The sequence below is a fragment of the Lepisma saccharinum genome, chromosome 20 (genome assembly GCF_977018435.1).
Source record: "Lepisma saccharinum chromosome 20, izLepSacc3.1, whole genome shotgun sequence".
Taxonomy (NCBI): domain Eukaryota; kingdom Metazoa; phylum Arthropoda; class Insecta; order Zygentoma; family Lepismatidae; genus Lepisma; species Lepisma saccharinum.
In genome coordinates this window covers 11,913,109-11,939,412 of record NC_139248.1, presented here as the reverse complement: position 1 = coordinate 11,939,412, position 26,304 = coordinate 11,913,109, and the positions used below count along the sequence as shown (strand labels likewise).

Here is a 26,304-nt window from a genome sequence, read left to right as displayed (position 1 = left end):
GGCATATCCTAAAAATTTGACCTGGTTGACCGCAACAATTTATATGTATTATATATTTCTATTGTACATCCCTATCTATATGAATAAGATATATATAATAGGAATAAAACAGCAATGCAGGCATGCAAGTAAAACAAAAACAGGAGTTGTCGGACAACTTCAAATTTTCTTGCAATTTCGATATTTTTCATAAAATTTCCCTTCACTAAAAATTGGACCCACATTTTCCTTCATGTAGCAATACTCCCTCTGCCAAGTGTAGCACATGAACAGACATGAAAAAGCAGTTTTCTCCCACCAACGCTGTTTCCAGCGGTAGAATTGACCATGTTGGTCTTGTTTTTTCAAATAGGCAGCCACCCATATTTTCTTCAGCTTCCTTACTCTCCCCGCATGCAATCAAAAAAGAAACCTGGTCCCTTCTGATGAAGGGATATCAAAGGGAGATCGATCAGTGGTGTACATAAATATTCCTTTAAGTTCTTTAAACAATTTACTTAAATTTGGGATTAAAAGCTTGTATTAATATGTCATGTGAGAACCAGAGGAAGGATGTATTGTAACTCCAATCTATCAAATTTACAGGAGAGAGGAAATAATGTATACTTAGGAATATGTCTGATTCCTAAAAAGTCAGTAAATTCGGGATACGTGACTCCACCTTACTGCTGAGGATTAGAAGTGGAGATATGTCTATCTGACTCCAAGTAGAGCTCTTCAGAGTTAAACAAAACTTAAAACTGCATTTGGTATTACATTACTGGTTCTCATACGATGAATAGTTTGAATAATGGAAAATGAGTGATTTCTCACATATTAAAGCTAAAAAATGCATAAAAAAATATATGAGGAAAGTTGGTTTACCGGTGGTAAACATGGTAACATGGAGAATATGCCACTGACGTACACCCTCTCTAGATGGAAATATTTGGATAAACCACTCCTCCTCTCCAATCTCTTCCAAGAGGGACTGAAATGTCCTGTTGCTTTGACTAGATTCTACTGTGTAGTATATACAAACGACCAGATGTTGTGAACGTTAGTCGAGATTATGCAGTAAAAACCAAAGCAGTAGCAGAAGAGGAAGAAGATAAAAAAGATGAAGAACGAGAATTTAAGTTAGAAGAAAGAAATATTGTCTGTTCTCGTGGGGCATACTTCGTGGATACTAGAAAACTGAATTATTGCTCAAAAACGAAGTTTGCGTGGCATGGACATCGAGTTGCACTTGTATTATTCAAACTTTTGTTGTAAGTCCACTTTATGCGCATATAGGCTAATCGGGACTGGGCATACAGTTTAAAGTGGAATCTGAACCACTGTGCATTTTGCCTCCACCAGGTATCAAAACCAGAATACCTTGATTACAAGGTGACGACGTTACCACTGTCCCATTAGGGAAGCTCGAGTTGCACTTGTTGTTGACCTCTGAAAACAGAGGAGGAGAAGAAGGGAGTGATGAAATGGAATTTTGCTTAAAAAAAAAGAAAACTTAATTTTCCAGTAGAGACTTGTTCAGAAAATTCCACACTCAAAGGGTTAATTAATCTTGGAACTGATTCACCAAACTATGTAATCTCTAGTATTTGTTCATTTTTTCCAGCCCATTGAGTCTGACAGTGCAAATAAGAAGTTTGTGTCAGCACTTGTAAAACAGAATGTGCTGTTCATAATGTCAAATAGCAAATAGAAATATGTCTTATTTTTTTTTAGGCAGTATTGTGATAAAGAGAACATATTGCTAACTATTGTTAATGGCGATGTGTGGATTTCAATATCAAGTTGCGGATATACTGTCAGTCTGGTGGATACAGAAGTTACAGTTTTGAGGGGCGAATTTCAGTCAAGAATCAATTCTAACCTACACTTGCACTGTTTTACGTAAACAATATAGTTCTGTTAGCAGACAAAAATAGAGGTCCAGGGCTGGAATATATGGTTAATATTGGATGTCCTCATTATTATAATTCCTCCCATTGTCAAGGTAACCTGAACAATCAGTAGTGCTCGGAAGTTGAAGACATATAAATTGCCAAAAAAAGATCTAAAAATGTCAAAAAAAGGACGTAAAAACGGGAAAAAAAACGTATAAATGTGATCCAAATTAATTAATAACTTCAGTTTTGATTATATATTTAATGAATATGTGCGGCACCTTCTTATCTGACTTGAGATCTTCGCAGGCGTGTGCTGTCTGGTCGTATACACCATGCTGAAAGCTTCAAAACAAGAGAAAGTTGCCACTTACAGCGCGATCTTCCAGACAAGTTACCGTTAAAGGACCTTGTACCGTACCTGCTTCCGTCGTCCAAAAATGTTTTTCTCTCGTTTCAGGGATGGTTCAAATATATTTATTTTATTTTTTTATTTCCTTACTACAGAAAGGATGTTTAAGAGGTGATGAAATGATGATGATTCGAATTCAGAATGGGCAGTAACAACGTAGTCGAAAGAAGGTGAAGTTGCAAAAAAAGCTGTTAAGACCTAAAAAAAAGGCTAGGAAAGGACCAATAAGCCAAAAAATGCCGAAAAAGGCAAAAAAGGACAAATAAAACCCACCTTTTTCTGGCCTACAATGACCCAAAATGAACATATATTATGTTGGGCCTCGTCTTCGGACACTAGGGAAAAAAAAGGATTTTTCCTCAACTTCCGAGCCCTAACGATCAGATATGAGGGAGTAAAATGAATAAGCAAAGAAACAATGACCCATTCTCTGCAGTAACCTAGGGTTCAAGCCCCATTTTGAGGCACCTTGCAGAGTGGTTTACATCCAAATTTAAACTCGAGGTCCAGTTCCGATTAGACTACCATGAACAAAAGTGGACTTAAATCAAACTTTAAAAAATATTCTCGCGCCTGTTAAACTTTCTTATAAAATACAGACCACATGAGTCAAGAAAAATATGAAGCATTAATAGATCCAAAAATTTGGTAGCTAAGAGCTTCATTTGGAAGGTGTGATCAGATCCACACACGATGTCAGTTTCCACAGCACAAAACACCAAGAACCTTTGATGTATAAATGTAGCCTAACTGCTGATCTCTTTAAAGATTGGTTGATTGAATTGTTATTTTAAGTCCACTTTATGCATAGAATGGTTAATCGGGACTGGACCTACAGTTTAAAGTGGGATCCAAACCACTATGTGCCTCCACTGGGTATCAAACCCGGGACCCCTTGAGTACAGGGAGGCCGATATTTCTAAAGACTAACAATTCTACTCTAAACCTTCGATGGCGGCACAGCCCTTTTGAAGGCCAAGGTCTGAAAAGCAGCTTCTCATTGGGAGATGTGTTGTCAGTGCATCATGTACCATCACCACTCCTTTCCAGCTTTTCAGACTAGGGTTCACTCCCATCACTATCAAGTAGATCCCCAAATGACATCATGATGCTGGGCCAACACCAAACTTTTGAAGAGCTCCCACCTTGAATTGAACCTGGGATTTCTCACACCAAAGGCAAATGTGATAATTTTGATTCGTAGATTGATTTGTTATATTTTACTTTGCTTTTCTGTCACTTTTAACTAATTGCAAAGATGACGATGAGTGATGATATGATGAAATTGATGAAGAGACACTTACAAAGAACACCCATGCCCAGGTCAGGATTCAAACCCAAGAACCCTGACACCATAGCACACTGTAATAGCCACTCAGCCAGATAACAATTTTGCTAAGCAGGACCTCTAATCTCTTGAAAAATAAATAAAATTACTGTAACATAGTTTTATTTATACAGTATATCACAAATCTACTTTTTTTCTCTGTAAAATAGTCACAACAATGAACACAACAGTGGCAACATGCCACGTACAAGAAAAATATCACTCTCTTTCTATAAGGACAAAAATACACTTGTCTATTTAAAAAATATATATTTATATCAGTTTGGCAGGCATAGAGATGTTTAACAACCACTTCATTAGATTGGAATGTTGAATATACCACAACTTTTGTGTTTAAAAGACTTGTCTAACTACATTGTGATGTATGATTCTTTCCCCTGAGATTTTGTGACTTTTAACATTTTTTCAGAAGAAAGAAAAAATGGCAAAGGAAGGGGGAATGCTACAAGTTGCATTAGTTTCATAAAATGACATTCACGAATAATTCGAACAATGCAACATTATATACATAAATTGTCACATAACTTGGCAAAAGCTGCCAATAACATAGTGCAGGAAAAAAAACACACAAACAGTTTCACACAAAAAAATTTCCTCTTCTTTTTACAAAAATAAAACTTCCACATGCCGAATATTCTTTGTTTCTTTCGAAGGTTGTCTTGCATTTGAACGTAATCCAGTTACCATCGTGAAAGCTTTCACAAACACTAGCTTTGAAGCTGCTATGTTTTTGTCTTCTCGGATATCATCTCCACGTCCTCGTCGCCTTCTTTAACAGCTTCTCCATCTATATTCTTTGGTGAATTCCACGGCTGAAGCTCTCCTGTTCCGAATATTAGATACGTGATGCCTCCGGTGCCGTAAACTGCGGTCAGTATTCCAAACACTTTTCTCCACTGTCCAAATGTTTGCTGTAACACAGAATGAACATAGTATTTGCATATTATTTGGTCCCTTATTTTGAGTTTTCAATTATTACCAATCCTTGGTTATTTCTCCCACATGCATGTTAATTTGAAACAGCATACCACAATGTTCTATTAATGATCAAACTTGCTCTTTTCCCTCACAAAAAGAAATTTTATGTCATCAGCAGTGCTTAAAGTAGGGTGGGGGAGTGGTGCAGGGAATCCTATCCTCACAGTTAAGAAAACTGCCATGAAGTATCCCCTAGTTAAAATAAATTGCATGACCATACCTCTACCTACTGCACTGTCTCCATGCTCATCCACACAAGTGCCAACAACCTCCGTGGTGGAGTAATTATCACAGTGTGCTACTATGCCAGGGGTTCCAGATTCGAATCCCGGCCTGGGTTGGGTGTTATTTGGTAGTGTCCTTCCATCAATTCAATCATATCATCACTCATCCTCATACTGTCATTAGCCAAAAGTGGTGGAAAAGCAACATAAAATAATCAATCAATCATCCACACAAGCATCTGCCAAGCTAAGAATATCCCCTTCGAGTACATGAATAAATGTACGAGGTGTGGCTAGAAAAAAAACTGATTGATATTGCTGTCGACAAACGGCAAGCACATAAAGCTCAAGCAGTGCATGAGTGTATAACGTGATAGCCTGCCTATGGACTGTGTGATTGTCCAGGGTGCTGTAGCTTGTGGACGAAGTGCCGTAATCTGTGCTCCGTCGAAAAGATGTTAAGTGTGAAAGTGAAACAGCATATCAATGTGAAGTTTCTTATGAAACTCGGAAAATCCGCCACAGAAATGTATGATTTGTTGAAGAAAGTGTACGGAGATGAGTGTTTATCATGCACGCAAGTGTTTGAGGGGTTTCAAAGGTATAAAGAGGGACGAGAAGTGACCGTGGATGACTTGCATCCTGGATGGTCTTGCACGTCAAAAACGGAATCGAACATGCAAATACCGGTGAAGTGATTCGAATTGGGTACCTGAAGGTCAAATTGTGAACCAACATTATTTCATTACGGTGCTGACTTTGTGAGCGAGTAAGAAGATGACGACCTGATTTGTGGAAAAGCAAGTAATGAATTCTTCATCAGGAAAATGCTCCTGCCCACACGGCATTGTCAGTCAAGGCTTTTTTGGCCAATCATGGGATTCCAGTGTTAGAACATCCACCCTATTCACCGGATCTCGTTCAGTGCGACTTTCTTTATTCCCAAAGGTCAAATTAGCACTGAAAGAAACCAGATTTACGACCGTAGGATCTGTGAAAAGAAAAGCGACGGAGGTCATGAACATGGTTTCAGAAGATGATTTCCAGCACTGCTTCCAGCAATGGAAGATTCGTATGGAGTGGTGTATCAATAGTACAGCGCAGTACTTTGAAGGGGATAATGTTCGTATTGTACAAAATAACCAATAAAAGATTTTGTAGCAACAGTCCAGTTTCTTTCTAGCCACCCCTTGTATTTTTCTCGTGATTATTCACACTCTGACTAATACTACTTAGTCTCAATTTTTTTGTTATTAGAACACTTGGTGCTTTTCAGTTTCCTTTCTTGCTTCACATTCATTAGTGAAAGTTTGCACAATAACTTCATGAATGGGCTGCGCGAGCTGTATAAGGACTGGCCTCTGTTGTGGAGTTGTTAGCATGCTATGATGAGAGTGGTAACAGGTTTGAATCCCAGTTTGGGCATGGATGTTCTGTGCAAGTGTTTCTTCATCAATTTAATAATGTCATCACTCATTTTCAGGATTAGTTAAAAGTGGCAGAAAAGCGAAGTAAAATAAACTAAATCAATCTATCAATCAAACGAATATATACGGGGAAGGAAGGCCAACCAAAACTAGAATTATAAAACACTTTCACTGCACTACTACAACTAGTATTGTTATGTTATTATTACTTCTCATTTATAAGGAGTGTATGAAGAAAAGCAGAAGTATGGTATTTTTGAAAAAAATGTTAGTTAAGTAAAATTCATAAAATGTGTTCAAGTGCAATCAGTACACCCATTCTCCACATACATATACCTCTTTCGCTCTTATGCATGGTAGTTAGGGTTACCAGATCGCTACAAGGGAAAAGTAGGACATAATGTCCCAAAATGTAGGACTTTAGGTCAAAATGTAGGACACCAAACACTCGCAATAAATAATACACATTTCTAAAAGTAATTTAAAATTGATATTTTTTAAGTAATTTAAAATCGACACTTTTCAGTTTTAAAATAATATAATTTCATAATGAATTCTTAAATGCGAAATTTCTAAATTTGAAATCTATACTAAACAATACACTTCTTGCTACATGTTTTAAATGGTACTTCTCAGAGGAGCCAATTTTTTTCAAAATTTCAGGTCACGTATTCATGAGAGACTGAACAGTCAAACTCTTTCAAATTACACTGAACCAGCACTCAACTTTTTAGACTTTATGAAAAAAAAATATTTCTACTGAATAAGAATGGGAAACACCTTGCTCCATCAGCATAAACAACAAGGCAATAAATTTTGATCAGGCACTGAACAGTGACATCATCTGAACGTAGTCCCAAATCTTTGCTTTTGCTTTTGTTGTAGCAGGACAAACTTTTATTTTCTTTTTGGGAAATGTCTGAATCAAAATAATTTCAGTATTGAGTTTGGGAGCGCAGTCTATAAACTTGTATTGTGACTTGCATGATTCTCTTTGTTCAACTGACACACGTATTTTCCTAATTAATATTATGTGACGCTCAAAATGTAGGACATTTATGATATTTGTGAAATTCCTCCCGGACGCTGGACATAAGACTCAAATGTAGGACATGTCCGGGAAAAACCGGACGTCTGGTAAACGTAATGGTAGTATTTGAAAGGGTCAAATGCATCTTCCTCTAGTTGCTAATTTTTGGGGGTGAGGGTGGAAACTACATACAAAGATGATGTGATATCCCAATACTTCAAGAGGGGTGCAAGGTGTGAACTTCTGGTAAGACACCCGAAAGTAAACCTCACTTCCCTGTAGTATACCTCTGTAACTGCTTCTTGCAGGCCAACGAGGGTCTGGCCCAACAGCCAGCATAATCCTTTCTGGAGTTGTGTTGTCCTGTGTTCATCCTTGTGTGTGTGCTGAGTGCCCCTTTACAGCCTCAGCTTTTAATGTAGTAAGGAGGATTATCTCCTCGGAAACAGTTTAGTTCTAGTTCTCATTAAGTATTGAATGAATTAGTTTTAAAAACTGAGTCAGGAAGTTTTTAACAGACATATTTCATTTTCTTGTTGAGGGCCTGTACTCAATTTTGTTTAGTTAAGGAGCTTATCCCCATAATGTGTGATGGGCAAAAATAGCCTATGTGTTGATATGCCCACAATATTGAAATCAATCAATCAACTAATACCAATACTTGAAGAGAAGTTATTGAAATTCCCCCTACTGGAAATTTTTCAAATACTACACTGTTCTTATGTATAGAAATATGAAAGTAGAAAAAGCATGAATGCAACTTACATTATTATTTGTCAAAACACCGACCATGAAGGAAGCTAAAAATCCACCAGTGGATGACAACGTGTTGGCCATTCCAAATATTGTTCCTGTAACAAGTCATAGGAAATGAACAATTGCAGAAGGCTATGCATTTGATTCATATTTACATTAAAATAAATCAAAATGCCTTTAAATACATAAATGTGTAATTAGTTATCAATACTTCTGGCACATTTTATTGTTCGTATCACTTATTATACTTATAGGCATGCTTCACAATCCAAGAACTTTTAAATTTAAATTAAATATTATATCACATCATTATGCTACTCTGAAGCATCGCCATTTCTAAAAAGAGGCATTGTTACATGTATTAATCAGTTAAAGGGCTTCAATAAACATCATGTAAGTTGCTGAAATGTTGCCAAAAGAAGAAGACACTATCTGCATGCTATCTGTAAGTTTTACTACTTTGAAGAGCAAATTACACAACAAGCGGTATATTTCTCATTTGCTTGTGTGTGTGTGCGTATTGCTTGTATTGTTGATTTTTCAACAAAGGATCCAGCCAACCTTTAATAACAACAAGTGCATAAACCTATTACTCACTAAAACTTACCTGAGAAATTTGGAGCTATATCCAAACCATTTCCAAGGTAGCCAGCCGTCACGGCACCATTCACACTGAGGGCTAGAGTAAAGATGGTCACAGCAGCTATACGATCACAGCCAAGGAAAACTTGTGTCAACATCAGTAGAGATGGTAGGATAACGGCTGTGAAACATAAACCCTTATTAGTACTAGAGGAATCTCAGTACTGGCACAAGAAAATAATATGATGATAATGTTGGTATTACTACCAGATGTCCTCTTTTTACCAGACATATTCTACATTTATTTTAGCCTTATGTCTGGCATCCTACATTTTGAGCGGCACATAATTTAAAGAAATTACATGTTCCAGTTGAATACAGAGAAATCATGCAAGTTACAAGTCCATGGAGTACACTCCCAAACTCAATAGTGCAATTTATTTTGATTCGGACATTGCAGAAACAACTGTGTTGTGCTAGAACAATAATAATCCTTATTCATCCGTTGACCCATTTTTTCATGGGTATGGATTTGGGTATGACTGATGCTACAATCAACAACGTTTTGGGACCACATTCTGTTGACATCACTGCTCAATTGCTGAGTGGAATTCCTTGATTTAGAGTTTCGATGGAAGTAATCCTACAAGATGTTTCCCCAGATAGCACTTAAGTTAAGTGCAAGTTTGCACTTGATTTGCATTTGTCTTGCGAGACTTGCTTGGCACTTCAAGTTGAATGCAAGTTCACTGTAAGTGTGCAGGAACCATGAGTTTGCATTTTAAGTGAATATAAGTTTGCAGCAGGTGTATAAGTGACAATTTGCCTGATACTTGCGTATCACACTTGCAGCAAGCCTGGAGTTCAAGTCGTCATTAGAACGTATTGCGTACTCCGAAGGGTGCAACATTTTTACATTTTAGCTATCATTGATGCTTCTTGGCTCAACGCAGAGGTATCTCTCAGCAAGGGGGCCGACAGAAGGGGACCAGGGGGGCACTTACCCCTTTGAGATATCTGGAAAAATTTCATGGAATTCGAATTGTTAAATTGAAGCGATATTTAATCAAAATAATTTTGTTTTCTGTGATTTACAGGCTGTAAAGTTTCAGCAATTTGCTGCCATGTCCTACAAAATCTTGGGAGACTGTTTTCAGCTGTTATTAGAATCATGTTCACTGCTGTAATGGCATTGGGAAGGGATTTTTTTTATATAATTCTGATTTCCGGTATTGAGAAAATCTCCATTTCCCCGACTAGGTCGTAAATTTTTCGAAATTTCCCAACACTGTGAATATCTAGAATTGAACTTCCCCCCAAAGTGATTGATTTTGCACATCTGCAATAAAAATTGGCCATTTAAAGACATTCCAGACCTTTTAAGTGCAGAAACTACGCAAGATTTGGTCACTGTTATATATGATAATTTGGAATTTCTCGACTATTCGGAATCCCGAACACAGATTCTCGGTCTCGCCCCCTCGTTTTGAGAGTGCTGTGATCAGCACCACGCTCCGACCGCCTTTACTCCCTCTCCCAAGGTTGCTCGTTTACCCCGTTACCCATTTATTGTTATTTAACATTTACTCGGCCAATGGGTCACATGTAACCCATAGAAAATATAGGCGTAGTTGGCCGATGGGTCACTGGTGCAGGAATCAAAACACAAAAGGCAATAAGAGGGGTTGGGTGGGCCGCGGCCCCAACTTTCAATGAAAAAATCATAAAAATAAGGGAGCTTGCCCCCTCTTCCCCGCTATTTTTGGAAGGGGACGCAAACTTTAGCCTTATTTTCAAAGAATCGTCCTTTCTCAACCGAAAGAAAGTCATTTCATGTTCCTGGGTGAATTACATTATAGAATATGTGTAAAGAGTCCCCATTTTTATGATTTTTTCATTGAAAGTTGGGGGGCCGCGGCCCACTCAACCCCTCTTATTGGCTTTGGCGTTTTGATTTCTCCACGGTTGAATGCGCTGTTGTTCTAGCTACAAAGCAAAAGTTACCCGAAGTAGATTGGTCAAATAGTCTACGAGTTATAACATTTTTTGTCAAATAAGTGTACGAATTTAAAATTCGCGCCAAAAGGCCTCTGCGAAACCGAAAAAATGTTATAACTCGTATATTATTTGACCAATCTACTTCGGGTAACTTTTGTTTTGCAGCTAAAACATCAGGGCATGCAACCGTGCAGGAATCAAAACGCCAAGGCCAATAAGAGGGGTTGGCTGGGCCGCGACCCACAACTTCCAATGAAAAATTCATACAAATGGGGAGTTTGCCCCTCTTTCCCCGCTATTTTGGGAAGGAGAGGTAAACTTTAGCCTTATTTTCAAAGAATGGTCCTTTTTAAACAGAAAGTCATTTCATGTTCCTGGGTGCATTACATTATCGAATATGTGAAAAAACTCCCCATTTTTATGATTTTTTTCATTGAAAGTTGCGGGGCCGCGGCCCACTTAACCCCTCTTATTGGCTTTGGCGTTTTGATTCCTGCACGACGGCACAGATGATTGGAGTACTATTTTTATATGTACTATTCAGATTCTCGTTAAAAGAATATAGGTTAACCCATGATGAAATTAATATGTTAAAGAGAGGGCCTCCCCGAAGACGCAGTGGTAGCGTCGTCGCCTTGTAATCAAGGGGTCCCGGGTTCGATACCCGGTGGAGGCACAAGTGGCTCGGATCCCACCTTAAACTGTAGGTCCAGTCCCGATTAGCCTTACTGTGCATAAAGTGGACTTAAAACAATAACTCAAAAATATGCTAAAGATTTATTTGTCATGTAAAATTGATCATTACTGAAACAAGAATGTATTTGTCATGTAGAATTGCTCATTAATGAAAGATGAATGCAAAAGTACGCACACGGTTTCTTTTGTTTTGTGATGGCGACATGATCGCAAGTACTTCAAGGGAGTTCGCGATAGGAAGTGATAGGATCAAGACCTGTAGTAAAAGAGGTCCTGAGTAACTACCACCGTATACCTGTTCGAGCTGTCTCTGTATCCTTTTCCTGTACGGGAAATTATTTGTGAACTAGTGATAGTGTTGTGAAGTGATCTTGTGCTTGTGTATCGAATTAAATTTACGGGACCGTGAAATAGGCCCGTTATACCATGGCCGGGAATCATACTCCGGACTCCCAATCTGACATGGACGCTGAGAAAGGTTCTAATAAACGTTCTCGCGAAGAAGTGGACGATGTTCACCCCGATAAAATCTCCAGAAGTGATACAATTAATGTGTCCCCCCAGATTCCACCTACATATTGGTATGGCACGGATATGCCGGGTCCCTACATAGTCCTATTTGACGGTATAGACACTAACGAGAAATTTCTTGCCGCTGGAAGTGTTGGTAACTATCTCCGTAAGAAAGCAGTCCGAGTACAGTTAGTGGAACAATGCGGTCGTAATCGCGTCCGGGTGACTTTCCCCACCGCTAAAGCTGCTAATGAGTTTCTTACGCGTAGTGCAATGCATCATGATATGGGAGTCAAAACGAGAATTCCATTATCGTTAATTCAACGGGAAGGTCTCATATTCGGCATAGCTCATGACGTGTCAGAACAGGACGTACTCGATGGTTTCGAGTGTCCTATCCCGGCCCTTTCGGCCAAACGCATGAACAAAAAACTGTGGAAAGAGGATGGATCTTTCCAGTTAGTTCCCACTAAACTCTTTTGCATCACATTTCGCGGTAATAGTTTGCCGGAGAAAGTTCTCATTAACAGTGAAATATTCGAGGTTCGACCGCGTATACGATCAGTCCAACAATGCTCCAAATGTTTCCGATACGGCCATTTACATTTAGTTTGTAAATCAAAATCTAAGTGTGCTAAGTGTGGATTGGACTCCCACCCAGAGGACTGTGACAGTACTTTGTGTTGCATCAATTGCAAGCTACCACATTCAGCCTTAGACCGCAACTGTGCGAGCTGGCGTTTGGAATCAGCTGTCCAAACCAGCATGGCTGAAAACAATTTATCATATCGGGAGGCGAAACTAAAGCTGCAAGGCATCTTCATCCCCACCCCCACTCGCGATGATGTTTATCGACCCCGAGTGACAAAAGCGGCATTCCCTGACTTGCAGACCTCCCGCACAAAACCTTTCTTTCCTAATCACACATGGCACTCCTCAAATCGGACATATGCCAATATGTTTTCCCCGCTACGAAATCAATCTGACAGAGACTTTCCTGAAAATAAGGATTCTCAAACATCATTGGATTCGTATCGCTTTAAGGTGCCATCCTTTAAGACTACTCCTCAATCACGAAACACTAAGAAATACAAAATTCGCCCATCTCCGAGGAAAGAAACACATCGCCGTCCGCGATGGGAAGACGATGACGTCGTCATAGAGTCCGCGGCTAGTTCATCGACCCTTACTGACCCAGAGGAGGCGAAATCCCAACCCATAGGAAACAACGCCTACCCGATAAATAACACTCCTTCCCATTCTAAGAATTTCCATCGTCCATCATCTGTGCACCCGAACAAGAGGAATAATCATCCGCAATCGCACATTCCTGACCGCCCTACCGAACACAGTGAGGTGTACCAGGCTCTTTTAGAAATGATTCCCAGCATGTGGGAAACGGTTCGACACATACGGGACAACGCTCATCGCATTCGCCTCATCCAACACATTCAATTTCTGACAGACAAACTTTTGACGTTACTCGAAGACAACGCTTAAGGTAATATCGGAAATGGGTACCATCTTACAATGGAATGTAAATAGCTTCTCCGCACGGAAACTCGAATTATTAGATCTAATTGCAGAACACCACCCGCTTATTCTTTGCTTGCAGGAGGTTAAGGGAACGCAGCACGAGAAGTATAGACTTGCTCATTATCACAGGTACGGCAACCCTACGCATCAGCGTGGTACGGTTATCTATGTGCATGAAACCCTTTCCCATACCGAAATACCAATTCCACATACCCTTTCCCTCGTTCAGACCTTCCAATTAGAGCTCGTGGCTCTCAGAGTCAACATTAATGACCAATATATAGTTATAATTTCCTTATACATTCCCTCCTCCAACAACTCACAGAAAATCAGTTTTCACGAGTTACAAGAGATCATAACCCTTGCTCCGGGCCCTTACCTCATCCTCGGAGATTTTAATGGCCATCACCCCTCTTGGGGACATCCGTACGCAGACCGTTTGGGAAAAAATCTAGATGCATGGATCACACACAACCGGTTTATACTTTTAAACGATGGCAGCCCTACTCATTACCCATTAAATAGCAACCGCCCCTCTTGCATTGACCTCACAATTACTTCCTCCCGATTGTACAATAGGTTTCATTGGGTAAAGGAACAAGATCTCCGTGGCAGTGATCATTCCCCCATTTTAATTATAGCCCGTAGATCGTTTTCCACATACTTGTTGCGTGGAAATAGGGAGTCGGTCCCGGTGAAACGTTGGACCAAAGCTTCCATTAAATGGGACGCTTTTACAACACAATTTAAAAGCATTTATGATCAAACAACTCCCCACACTGATGGAAAAATAACATATCAACGTTTCCTCAGTATGATTACCATGGCAATAGACAATAGTGCCCATCGAAGCCAATATCGTAGCCCAATAAAATTTCCAGCCCTTAGTTGGTGGACCCGAGACTGTGATTTAATAAAAAGACAAAAAAAAAACCAATTAAAACGATACGAACGAAACCCCTCGCCGGGGAAGAAAATCGAACTTAGGCGACTACAAGCTCAGGCGAAGAAAATATATTTAAACGCGAAAAGAGAAGCGTGGCAATCATTTTGTAATTCCCTAGATTGCACAGATAGCCTCAGCTCCATATGGAATAAATTTCATTCTATTAGGAACCCGGCCCACCCACAACGGAAAAATCTCGATAGAAAGTGGGAAGCAGAATTTATGAACATACTCACGCCACCCTCTGTATGCGCACGAGCGGCTAAACCCTTTGCACAGAATTTTGATTTCACTGCCGATTTCCCGGCAGTTACTGCTACCGAAATACAACAAATCTTAGAAATCGTGCCGAACACTTCCCCGGGATATGACGGTCTCACCTATGACATGTTAAAACATCTGCCACAGCAAGGTATACAAATACTTGCTCACATATTCAATACCGTCTATCGCACAGGACGAATCCCTATCGAGTGGCGTCACCACATAGTTCTCCCCATATTAAAACCTCACAAACCTCCCGCGGAGGCAAAGTCATACCGACCCATAGTATTAATACCAGTAGTTGCCAAACTTTTCGAACGAACATTTCAACATCGACTTAATTGGGCGTTGGAAAAGAATACATTCTTTTCGCCAACACAAATGGGTTTCCGCATGCAACATGGAAGCCAAGATGCCATAGCTACCTTAACAGTTGAAATCCAAAATAGCCAGATTACTCATGATTATTGCTTTGGCCTCTTCACTGACATAGAACATGCTTATGATGCAGTTCATATCCCGATCTTATATAAAATGATGGTACAACTAAACATACACCCCATAGTAGGGACCATCATCTGGAATTTATATCACGAACGGACTTTACAATTCTGGTTTGAAGATAGGTTGGAAGGCCCCCGTATAGCTCGCACGGGAATACCTCAGGGTTCGCCCCTTAGCCCCCTACTCTTTAATATCTATACCCACCAAATACATCACCTAAATATGCACGGCTTTAAATTGTTACAATATGCCGACGATTTGTGCTGCTATAAATGCACCCCTGACGCCACGCAAGGCTTACTCGCTCTAAAGAAAACAGTTTCACTTCTTACAGATCACTTAGATACCTTAGGACTCACTATTTCCATTCCGAAATCCAAAATCATAATTTTTAACTCGAGAAAAATGAGCAGTTACCCTAACAATATCACAGAAATACAGCACATTCCAGTAGTCGACAATGTCAAATACCTGGGTGTATATTTTGATAGGAAACTGAATTGGACAAGGCATCTACAGTATCTCAAGGAAAAGGGTCTAAAAATTGTTAATTTACTCCGCTGTATTTCCACGACCAAGTGGGGAGGACACCCCCATACAATGCTATTATTTTATAAAAATTGTTTTCGAGCATTATTTGATTATGCAGCACCAGCTTATGGTGGAGCCAATCCAAAACTTCTTACGTCTATCGACGTCTTACAACGACGAGCCTTACGTACCTGTCTAGGACTCATGCCGTCTAGTCCCAATGTTAGTGTATATTTAGAAAGCAATGAATCTTCTTTGGCACACAGACGTATCAAACTCACTGTGCAATATTTGTTTAAATCGTGGGCGCGACACGCTCATCCGTTTAATAAAATATTTGCGATTCAACGACAATGGTTTGGCCTCCCGACCCCCCCTCCCCCCACTAAACGTTTTTTTTTTTTACAATGTTATAATATTGACCCTGACGCTTACCAACAAACTTTTACCCATCCGGACCCGCTTGTATATCAACTGAATATTCCAACAGAACCCCGAGTAGAGATACACTATGCAGATCATGGCCGACATGAAAATTATAGAGACTTGTGGCCCACATCAACCTTTATTTATACTGACGGATCGAAGTCTGCAGACGGTGTGGGATGTGCTTTTTACGTACCATCTCATAACATCACCCGACAATTTTCCCTCCCATCCGATATGTCGATATTCTCGGCGGAATGTTATGCTATCTATAAAGCATTACAATTCGCCCTGCAGTTCCGAATCGATCATTCGTTAATTCTTACGGACGCATTGAGCGTACTTCAAACGTTAGCACGAACAGGTCGGGCAGCATATAAATTAACGGTATTTCCTTATCTTATTCTCCGAATCATGTTAGAACTTCAACAGCAGGGTCTGTCAGCGACCTTCACATATATTCGTGCCCACAGTGACCTCAATAAATATCAAGATCGCGTTGATGTACTGGCCAAACAAGCACGAACGAAAGAAACTGTTACCCCGATGCGCCTGCCGTACACTGACCTCCTCCCACGGGTAAAAATCAAAATAGAACAACAATGGAACGATTGGTGTACCCAGCAACTCCTCAATACCACTACATATAGATGGCATGCACAAGTCGGCAATAAACGTCCTTGGTTTCAACACTTTAACCTACCCCGTGCAGTTTTAGTGTTTACCATGCGAATGCGTACAGGTCACGTCGTTATACATCCCAATTCATATATCGTGCCTGCAACCTCCTGTCCGTGTGGAGAAGCTATCCAATCAATCACACATTTGTTCTTACAATGCCCAATTCGACAACAACATCGCAATACACTATACAAACAGTTACACCGTGTGGGTATTCCATTTCCGATGTCCCTTTCGACTCTACTCTACGAGCCGCGGTCTGATGTCATGTGGATACTGTACAGCTTTGCACGAAAGAACAACATTGTAACATAAACAAACAGACATTTGGAATGTAAACAAACTTTCTCATAACAAACAAATAGGACCCCTGGCAGGAGACCGCTCTTAGGCGGTGTGTGCCACACAAAGAAGAAGGAAGGAAGGCAAGTACTTCAAACAAAAATCTTTCGTGTGGTTTATCATGCCGATTAAACGAGAAAGAGAAGAATTTTGTGACCACTAAGGTAAGTAAATAATTATACAATTCATAAGTAATAATTAAAACTGGTTTAAAACAATTCAGTTAAACGCACACCTATGTGAGATACGAAACAATACCGTATATATTTTCACAATACTCTTAGCATTGTCTGGGAAAATTACAGAAATGATAATAAAAAATAATATTGCATTTATTTAGCGGGCGAGGTTCTTTTATGGCTTTTTTTGTTAAGTCAAGTAGTTAGATTAGATTGCTCTTAAAAAGAAAAGAAAAAAATCAGCTGGATTTGTATGCATGGCTTAGATCATGCAGTTAAAATCTGAGACTTTTTAAATTTCAACGGTGTTCATGATATATAAAGTGATTTCATTCGAGATTAATGATGGTAAGAATTGGGTCTCACTGCAGAACATGTTCCTCTACGTAGACGAACAAAATTTGGTAACAGTTTCATGCATCGGAGACACATTTAAATCGGATATTTTGTCTTTCTCGTGGTTTGTACTTACCAATTATGTATTGCGGAACATAGTGGAAGGTGCCAATATGCTTTTTGCACGAAAACAAACACTTTTTCTGCTAAAATAAACCATTTTCCTTAATGCTACGGAAAGCACGTAACGGTGCGATATCGCTTGCTTTGCGAATTGTAACGCTTCTTTTGTTTTCGAATATCAATGTTTCCAACTCTATTGTGCATGAAAGTTTGTAAAAACCGGGGATCAAAAACCATGCACGGGTAGCCCCACAAACCATTGACGTTAGCCCCAAAAACCATCCACGGGTAGCCCCACAAACCAATGACGTGAGCCCCAAAAACCATCCACGGGTAGCCCCACGAACCATTCACACGAGGTTAGGTTAGGCCTGTTAGGTTAGGTTCCATTAGCACCCATTTCACCCCTAAATTCATCGAAAAACCATTTTCCTTTCTCGACAAAAAACCGCGCGTTTCTCGAAGAAAAAAAAATTGCGTTTCTCCAAAAAAAACGCGCGTTTGGAAACCCTGATTCCACTAGCGAGATCGCGTGACTTCCGACGCTAGAGCCATCTGCAGGTACATCTTGGAAACAACGGCATGATGTTGTCGATTTTCACAAAATGCGCAATATTATTACATGAAAAGTGATTATTTATTGTTCTGCTGCATCGTAGGATGAAGTTTTAGGAAGAATATATATCGACGGAGGTTGTAAACCTTGGAGAAACTCATTTCCGTAAGTAGTTTCTTGTGTAAAATTGAAGAAATGTGTCTCCGATGCATGAAACTGTTACCCAAAATTTATATTCCCTGAAAGTACGTACATTTTGCTTCCATTTTCCGGTGTTATTTTTCCGATTAGTATTATATTTTTGTGCGAAAAAATGTTTTTCTTGCTACTAAAAGCAATGCATTTCTCGGCTCATTTCTCCATTCGTTCGTGTCCATATTGTTTACGCATAGTTTCTTTCATTATTTGAGACGAGGAATGCCTACAAGGTTAGGTTAGGCCTGTTAGTTAGGTTCCAATAGCATAAATACAATGAAAAATGTTTTTCATGCTACTAAAAGCTATGCATTTCTCCATTCGTTCGCGTCCATATTGTTTACGCACAGTTTTTTTCATTATTTCGATGAGGAATGCCTACAACGTTAGGTTAGGTTTTGTTAGCATAAATACAATGACAAATTATTATTTAGGCTAAGAGAATTAAACCTAGCTACCTAACAACGTAGGCATTTTTTTGCTTTCACTACATTTGTGCAGTGCCACGATTTCAAGAGCGCCCATCCTGAACTCTTATTTCTTGTTTTTTTTTTGGTTTTTTTTCGAAACTTACACATTTCCGCACCTTGAAAGTTACTTTTCCTGATTAATAACTTCAAACCATTATTATAGAATTAGGAATCGCTTTCCCCCTAAGCAGCCCATATTCTGTAGTCTTACCTTTTTTTTACACAATTGGATTCCTATTTATGTCTGGTAACACTTGCTTTGGAATATGAGTGATAACTTATTCCATGCTTTCTGAAGAACGATTTTTTGGTAAATGTATGTTATATCGGAGACACACTTCTTCATATTTACAGAAACCACTTACGGAAATGAGTTTCTGTAGCATTTTGTAAGTTCTTGGGGCTAGAGTCTAGTTTACGTCCTTCTTGTCCACTCCTTCTTACCCGTTTACGTCTTGCTTTGCACACTCCTTCTTGCCCGTTTACAAAACCATGCTAGCAGACAGCCGGCGCTCCGGCATCCGTAGAGTAAGTAAGTTTTTCTTTTTACACTTTCTGTCACTAACCATTCACGGGAACGAGGTATGCCTACGAGGTTAGGTTAGGTTCCATTAGCACTCATTTCACCCCTAAATATGTGCTTCATCATCGAAAAATGTCCTCAGTACGTTCAATCACACATATCCGGACAACATCGGTTGTTCTCGATTTTCTCCTCCAGGAAATTTTTCCTCGCCTGGGGATTTACTTTGTTGAATTCCTTATAAAATAACCTTTCCAACGATATATGACATGTATTTCTTAGGAAAAGGACGTAAACTAGACTCTTACCGTTCTTGGAGGTATTTTCTCACCGTGGAATGCTGCACAACAAGAAATAAGCACTTTTGATATAATAAACTTGCATTTTGTGCAAAGCAACAACATTATGCCATTGTTTTCATTATGTACCTGCAGATGGCCGAGTGTCGGAAGTCATGCAGTCTCGCCATTGTTTCCAAACGTGCCTTTTTTTTACGAGAATTTTTTTTAACTATGCTTACCTAACCCAACCTAACCTAACCTTGCTGGAAATGGTCCGTGGGGCTATCCGTCAATAGTTCGTGGGGCTATCGTGAACGGTTTTTGGGGTTATCCATCAATGGTTCTTGGGGCTAGCCGTCAATGGTTTGTGGGGCTATCCGTCAATGGTTCGTGGGGCTATCGTGAATGATTTTTGGGGCTATCCGTCAATGGTTTGTGATGACATAATGAACACGAAAGTTAAGAAGGTGGAAACACTGCATACCCACTCCAAATCGACAAAACACAAGCCCGATGCGCAATGATCCACAGCTGTGTGAGCCATATTGTATGTTCTGCAACGGAAGAAAGGAACCAAAATAATTACTCGTATTGTGAAAATCGTAGTTATTTTCGTGTAAAAAGCATAATGGCACCTTCAACTATGGTACGCAATACACAATTGGTAAGTACGAACCATCCGAAACACAAAATATCTGATTTTAATGTGTCTCCGATATAACATACATTTACCCAATTTTTTTTGCTTCCGTATACTCCTATGTGATTGTGAACAGATATTCACTTAATGTAAGCTTGGATACGGGCTACCACTACCATTTACTTCACATGCGTTGGGGACAGAGCTATGATGCTTTCGTTGCTAAGTTAGGCATGTTAAGTTAGGGCTCTAACATTCACAAACCATCTCTAAATGCTTTCTTTGTTAGGCTAGGTGAGTCAGGTTGATGGCTTTTAGAATTTAAATGACATCACTAAATGCTTCCAATGCATGCTCATGTGACATCTGGTCTCAAGCACGAACCCCCTTTGAGCCTCACATGGAAATCAGCCACAAATGTGTCCAGTATTTTAAGGCACTTCTTAATACTTCTATAAAATTTGGGAACATCGTTAAACATTTGGTACCGTTACCAAATTACTTTACAAGTTCGTAGTGAGAAAAACTTAACTATTTCAGAATTCATTTTAACCCCCAAACTCCATTATTTCCATGCACCAGAAACTTCATATTTTTTTTTGAAACCAATCAAATTTTATGCGAGAAATAAATTCAAATGTTATAGAAGGAGCTGGTGACCAAATGTCCACTCTCGAAAATTACGTCTCTTATTATTTTAATAGGTCCATTTTTATGCTTTACACAACATAAATTTAGTGACATGTCTGTTTTGTGTATATTTTGTCTTAACATTAAAGTTGTGTACAGAGGCCTAATTTTTATCTTGATAGATTTAATGCCACTATTGAAATGAGGAACGGACAAATATTGAGCTTCAAAAATAATTGTTTGATGTGAATCTCACTGCATCACCTCCATCGGGATTCTAAGTCTAGACACTTTGATTACAAGATAATAGTCACAACCAAGTTTTTTCTAACTGTCACTGTTTGGTAATATAAGAGTAACTGTACCTCATTACATTTAATCTGTACTAACTAATTCTTGATTCTTTTGCAGGTGACAGATAGCTTTCCACTGGAAATGAAGTTAGTCAACCTTTTTCCTGTGAGTATAATAGTTTTTGTCCTTTGCTTTAATCTTACATTTCTGGTGATACATGAAATATTTTGGCTTTCTAATATCTGTGCAACGATTTGCAATGACAGTAGCCTTCATGATCACAAGAATTATCCAGATTTACTGTGAAAACCATATTTTCAAAATTAACTCAAACTGATTCCATGTCATGCACTTTATTGTAAACATGCAAATGGAAAATGGTTAATATTGACAGTAAAAAAAATGTTTTTGATCCTTGTCAGTTTTTTGCAAAGCTGGTCTGTAAAGTCAGATTTTTTTGTGTTTTTCACTGCAATTTGTAATATGCGATATATCGCCCGAACGGATTTCTTCAAATATACAGGAGAAACTACGTACTGAAATCAGTTTCTGTAGCATTGTCGAAGTTCTTTGAGGTATTTTCTATCGCGGAAACTGAAAAGTTCACCATAGAATGATGTAGAACAAGAAATAATCACTTTTTATGTAAAGAACTTGCATTTTCTGTAAAGAGACATTATGCTGTTGTTTCCATTATGTACCTGCAGATTGCGCAAGCGTCTCGCCAGTGTTTCCAAACATGCCTTTTTTTTTTACGAGAATTTTTTCTTCTTTTTTTAACTACGCTTATCTAACCTAACCTAGCCGGAAATGAATGGTCCGTGGGGCTATCGTGAATGGTTTTTGGGGCTATCCATCAATGGTTCGTGGGGCTCTCTGTCAATGGCCAGGAAAATGACATATTTTTGAGTATCATTGAAATAAAATTTTATTCATCCTAACCTATTTATGGTATATTGTATATACAGTCACGGACACTTCTGGGTTATAACAATTCCATTAATTTTCAATGGAATCGTTACAACCCACAAGTGTCCATGACTGCAAAGTAACCTTGTTATAGAGACATTTTAGGGCATTGACCTGTTGTAACTGCTAAAAAAATTGAATATGATGATTTATGTACAATGTTTTCTTTCTTCTTCTTTTTCATACCAAGTAACTTTTAAGTACTGTTGTGTCAGGGCTGAAGTGTACTGAAGTGTCCCTAAATAATTTAGGTTTCATTTTGTTCGTAAAGTATTGAGTATTTTTTCAAGAAAAACAAAATGTTATTGTTCCAGGTGCATGCAGGACACTAGCAGTAGTATTGCAAGGGATGAGAACGTGTGGAGAAACCAGGCCAAAACGCACCAAAATAGTGAGTAAGTAGATTTACATTTCTTTTCTGGTTTTATATTCAATAAATACAGAATGTTGAATACATTGTTTTTGACAAACGTGAAATGTTAAATTTAAAAATCGGCTTGGCAGGCACTGGCCTTCCGAGCACTGGACACTAATTAGTGTAATTCAAATTGTTAAGTATTGTCTGAGTTCTTATCTTGGCAGGAACTGATAGAAGTTATGCAGAGAAACTGTTATCTTTTCATACATATACAGGAGTCCCGGGTTCGAATCCTGGCCTGGGCATGGATATTTGTGAATGTCCATTCATCAATTTCATCATTCATCTCCATGTAAATGTTCTGCACAAAATTCTACAAGACACCAATGAAGGTAGAGAACCTTAGGGTTTTAAAAGCAATTTTAGATTTTAACACCAAAATAGCATTTTATATTTGATTTTGATAAAAACTATGTTTAGTTTTTTAAAAAAAAATATTTATTATTAACCCACAAGTACTATGGTTCAAATCCGGGAACTTTTCTAACGATGGAAGCGGCCCCGGCGCTCACCCAGCGTCGAATAACATGGGTACCTGGGGGAAACCCTGGGGGGTAAAGGCGGTCAGGGGCGTGATGCTGATCACATCACCCCCACTCACGACCGGATCAAGAAAGTGTGGGTCGTTACCCCCACACCCCCTATACGCCTTCATGGCGTGGTGCTAAGCACAGGGGAACACTTTACCTTTTTTACCTTTACCAAGTACTATGGATGTCAATAATCACACAACTAGTATGGAGGAGTCTGTCAGACTGCTGTTTTGATTTTGATCTGTAAATTACCTGTTTTACTATTCTCAATTTCTGACGTGTTTTACATTACTTTACGTGGTTACAGAAGACTATTTTAAAGCAGCTTTCATTTATTATTTTATAGTTAAAGAAATATAAGTTAATTTCTGCAATGAGGAAGAAAATGAGCCAAAAATTGTAACAGTTGTGTTGGGGAAGGGGAGGGGGAAATTCCAAATTCTTAAAATGTCTATATTTTATCTTGTCAGAAAAGCAGGAGTTCAAAGTTATATGTAATATTTTGCTGAAATTAAAAATTAGTAACGAGCCATTAGAAGGAGAACGTTAAAAAAAAAAAAAAAATACTGTGGTATGTCTGTCAGACAGTTCACCCAAAATATAATTCAATAAGATTTCGACAGACAAAGGCAAGTGTTCATTAATAGTTGGAGGGGTGTGAGAAATAAGCTAAAAGAGAAATTCAGAGCACTGTGCGAGACTGTAGGTAAGGGTCTTCATTAACATGCTTTATTCCAACTGTGGTGCTCAGAAATGTTACTTTTATTTTAATTCGTGGATTCTAGCTACCAAAGAAATTATTCTGATAGAAAACAATTTTTGACAAAAATATGTTGTAGTTTACAAACAGAAGTAACAATTATACGCTCATGCTTGTATGTGTATGTATTGGGGTCTCTAGTATCCAAGTATATTGTTTCAATGATAATATTATCACTATATGAAGCCAGAGAACCTGGGTTCTAATCTCAGCCGGGACATGGATGTTCGTTGTGAGTGTCTCTTAACCAATTTTATCATATCATCAACATTCTCATCTTCATGATTAGCCAAAACTGGCAGAAATGTGAAGTAAAAAAAAAAAGATTAACACCGCCTAGTAAAAAAATTAACACCGCCTAGTAAAAAAAGGTTCAAGGTTGGATTCCTTGAGAGGATGCATGGTAGTTGAGATATAACTTTAAATCGAAGGTTTAGTATCATTTGCTCTATGTGTGTGTCTGTGTAAAATCAGCTTAAAAGAACAAAGAATATGTCGCATTTTATAATGCATTGAAAACTGTCACATGTAATCAAAAAATTAGGAATTCTTGCAATGTTGAAGTAATGAAGTATTGATAATGTCACACCTCTGGAGTACACTGTAAATTCAGCCGTACCCAGAAATGTATTTTTGTGTGTGTTTTTGTTAAAGAAAATAGTTTTGGAGTAATGGAACTTGAATTGATGCCACGAATCTTATTTTTTCCCACCATTTTTTATTTCAGAGAAATGAAGCTGGAAGCCCACATAGACACAACAGGAAGTGATGGAAGAGCCTGACTAAGGACCCCTTACAAGACTGAATGAATACATGATCTGTAAAAACATGAGAAATATAAATAATGAGTTGAAACTACACATGTATTTTTCTTTTATGCCTACTTTCAAGCTACAGGTGAAATTTATTAACTGCAATTTTATTATAAAATGAACGAATGCCACATCTATAACACTACATCCACTTTCACTTTGATCAAATTACAATAATCTGTTTACAACCACAGGCTGCAAATGTAATAAAGTCTTGTCCAATATAATTTTGGGTGAAGCGCATTGCTGGATTTGGGTGTAAACTCAAAATGAATATATTTAACTAGAAATTCACTTTCCCTTTGATGAGAGATTTATTCATACTTCTCCGACTAATTAGTCCATATCTTTTGTTTCTTTTTTTAAAAAAAATAGTTCAAGTATTTTCCATGTGTTTAGCTATTTTATTTTCTGCAACAAATTTATGTATTTTTATTGGAGACTATTAATTAGTTTGATGTGTGCATAAGAATTACAAAATAGTTCGTATATGCTTCATGTACATTTAATGGCATTGAATTTAGTTTTAGACATTTTTTTTTGTCTTTTTTGCATTTTTCTTCATGTTACTCATTTTATCAATTAGTAGTTAGTGTCAATTTTACATATCATTCATCCTTAGATTTGGAAATATTGGTTAAAACTGTGACTACTTGGTTCTGTGGTGGGAATATTTACCCTACTGCATGTAGTGGGTCTGAATTAGATGATGGGCTAGTAGGAAAAAATGGTGTAGTAGAGAAAATTATATCAATAGTTACACACACTCATTAGAAACCACATTTTCTAATAAGTATGTGTTACTATTGGTTTAATTTTCTCTGATACACCATTTTTTCCTACTACTTCTTTATCTTATTCGGACCCACCACCTGCTGGTGTTAGTTGCCCAGCAAGATTGTGGTCAACTTGCTGCAAGTTTCAACACCTGCCTTGCAAGTTTCAGGTTAACTTCCAGCAAGCCTCAGATCTTTAACACCTACTTTGCAAGTTTCAGGTTAACTTGTAGCAAGCCTTTGAGACTTTAACACCTGCCTTACAAGTTTCATGTTAACTTGCAGCAAGCCTTGAGACTTATCGTGCAAGTTAGCTGCAGGTTACAGTTAGAACTTACTGCAAGTTCAAATGTTGGTAATTAGTACCTTTGCTTTCAATTTGCTGCAAATTTACAGACTTGCTCTGAAATTTTCCTGCAAGTTCCCGTTACTTGCATTGCAAACTTAATGTGGATTTGAGGTAAGTCTACCTTGCTATCTGGGTCCCATTCTTATTCAATATTTTGACTGTAAATCAGGGCATATAGTAAGAAATTGTTGAACTAAAAAAACAACAACAACAACAAAAAATTCTTGAACCATTTCCAGTTATGTTAAATAAATTATGTATCATATGATTTCAAATTATGATAATTTTCGATTTGTTTGCCATTCCAGGTCACAATGCAAATGTTCAGAAACTATTTTAATCAATATCAGCTAAATGGAATGATGAGAGAAAAAAAATTCTCATAGTGTCTA

The 26,304-nt window shown here is 38.4% G+C and overlaps 1 protein-coding gene and 1 long non-coding RNA gene across 5 annotated transcripts in view; one reads left to right on the top strand and one right to left on the bottom strand.

Moving 5' to 3' along the window:
* Positions 1-3,719: 3,719 nt before the first annotated feature.
* The window catches only part of LOC146003728 (sialin), a 138,832-nt gene continuing 116,247 nt past the window's right edge, over positions 3,720-26,304 (bottom strand). For all 3 annotated transcript variants that reach the window (XM_083142123.1, XM_083142124.1, XM_083142122.1), the window contains exons 9-11: positions 8,657-8,812; positions 8,059-8,144; positions 3,720-4,545 (exon numbers count right to left, since the gene is read on the bottom strand). In XM_083142123.1, coding sequence (XP_082998249.1) covers positions 4,357-4,545; positions 8,059-8,144; positions 8,657-8,812 — 431 coding nt within the window. In that variant the 3' untranslated portion in view covers positions 3,720-4,356. The remainder of the gene's footprint in view (positions 4,546-8,058; positions 8,145-8,656; positions 8,813-26,304) is intronic.
* LOC146003729 (uncharacterized) lies at positions 17,153-24,824 on the top strand. Of its 2 annotated transcripts, XR_014443853.1 has the most exons (4): positions 17,153-17,232; positions 21,413-21,460; positions 22,579-23,014; positions 24,703-24,824. It is a non-coding gene; the product is annotated as an uncharacterized LOC146003729 (long non-coding RNA). The 2 variants fall into 2 exon arrangements; XR_014443852.1 differs by lacking the exon at positions 24,703-24,824 and having other exon boundaries at positions 22,579-23,050.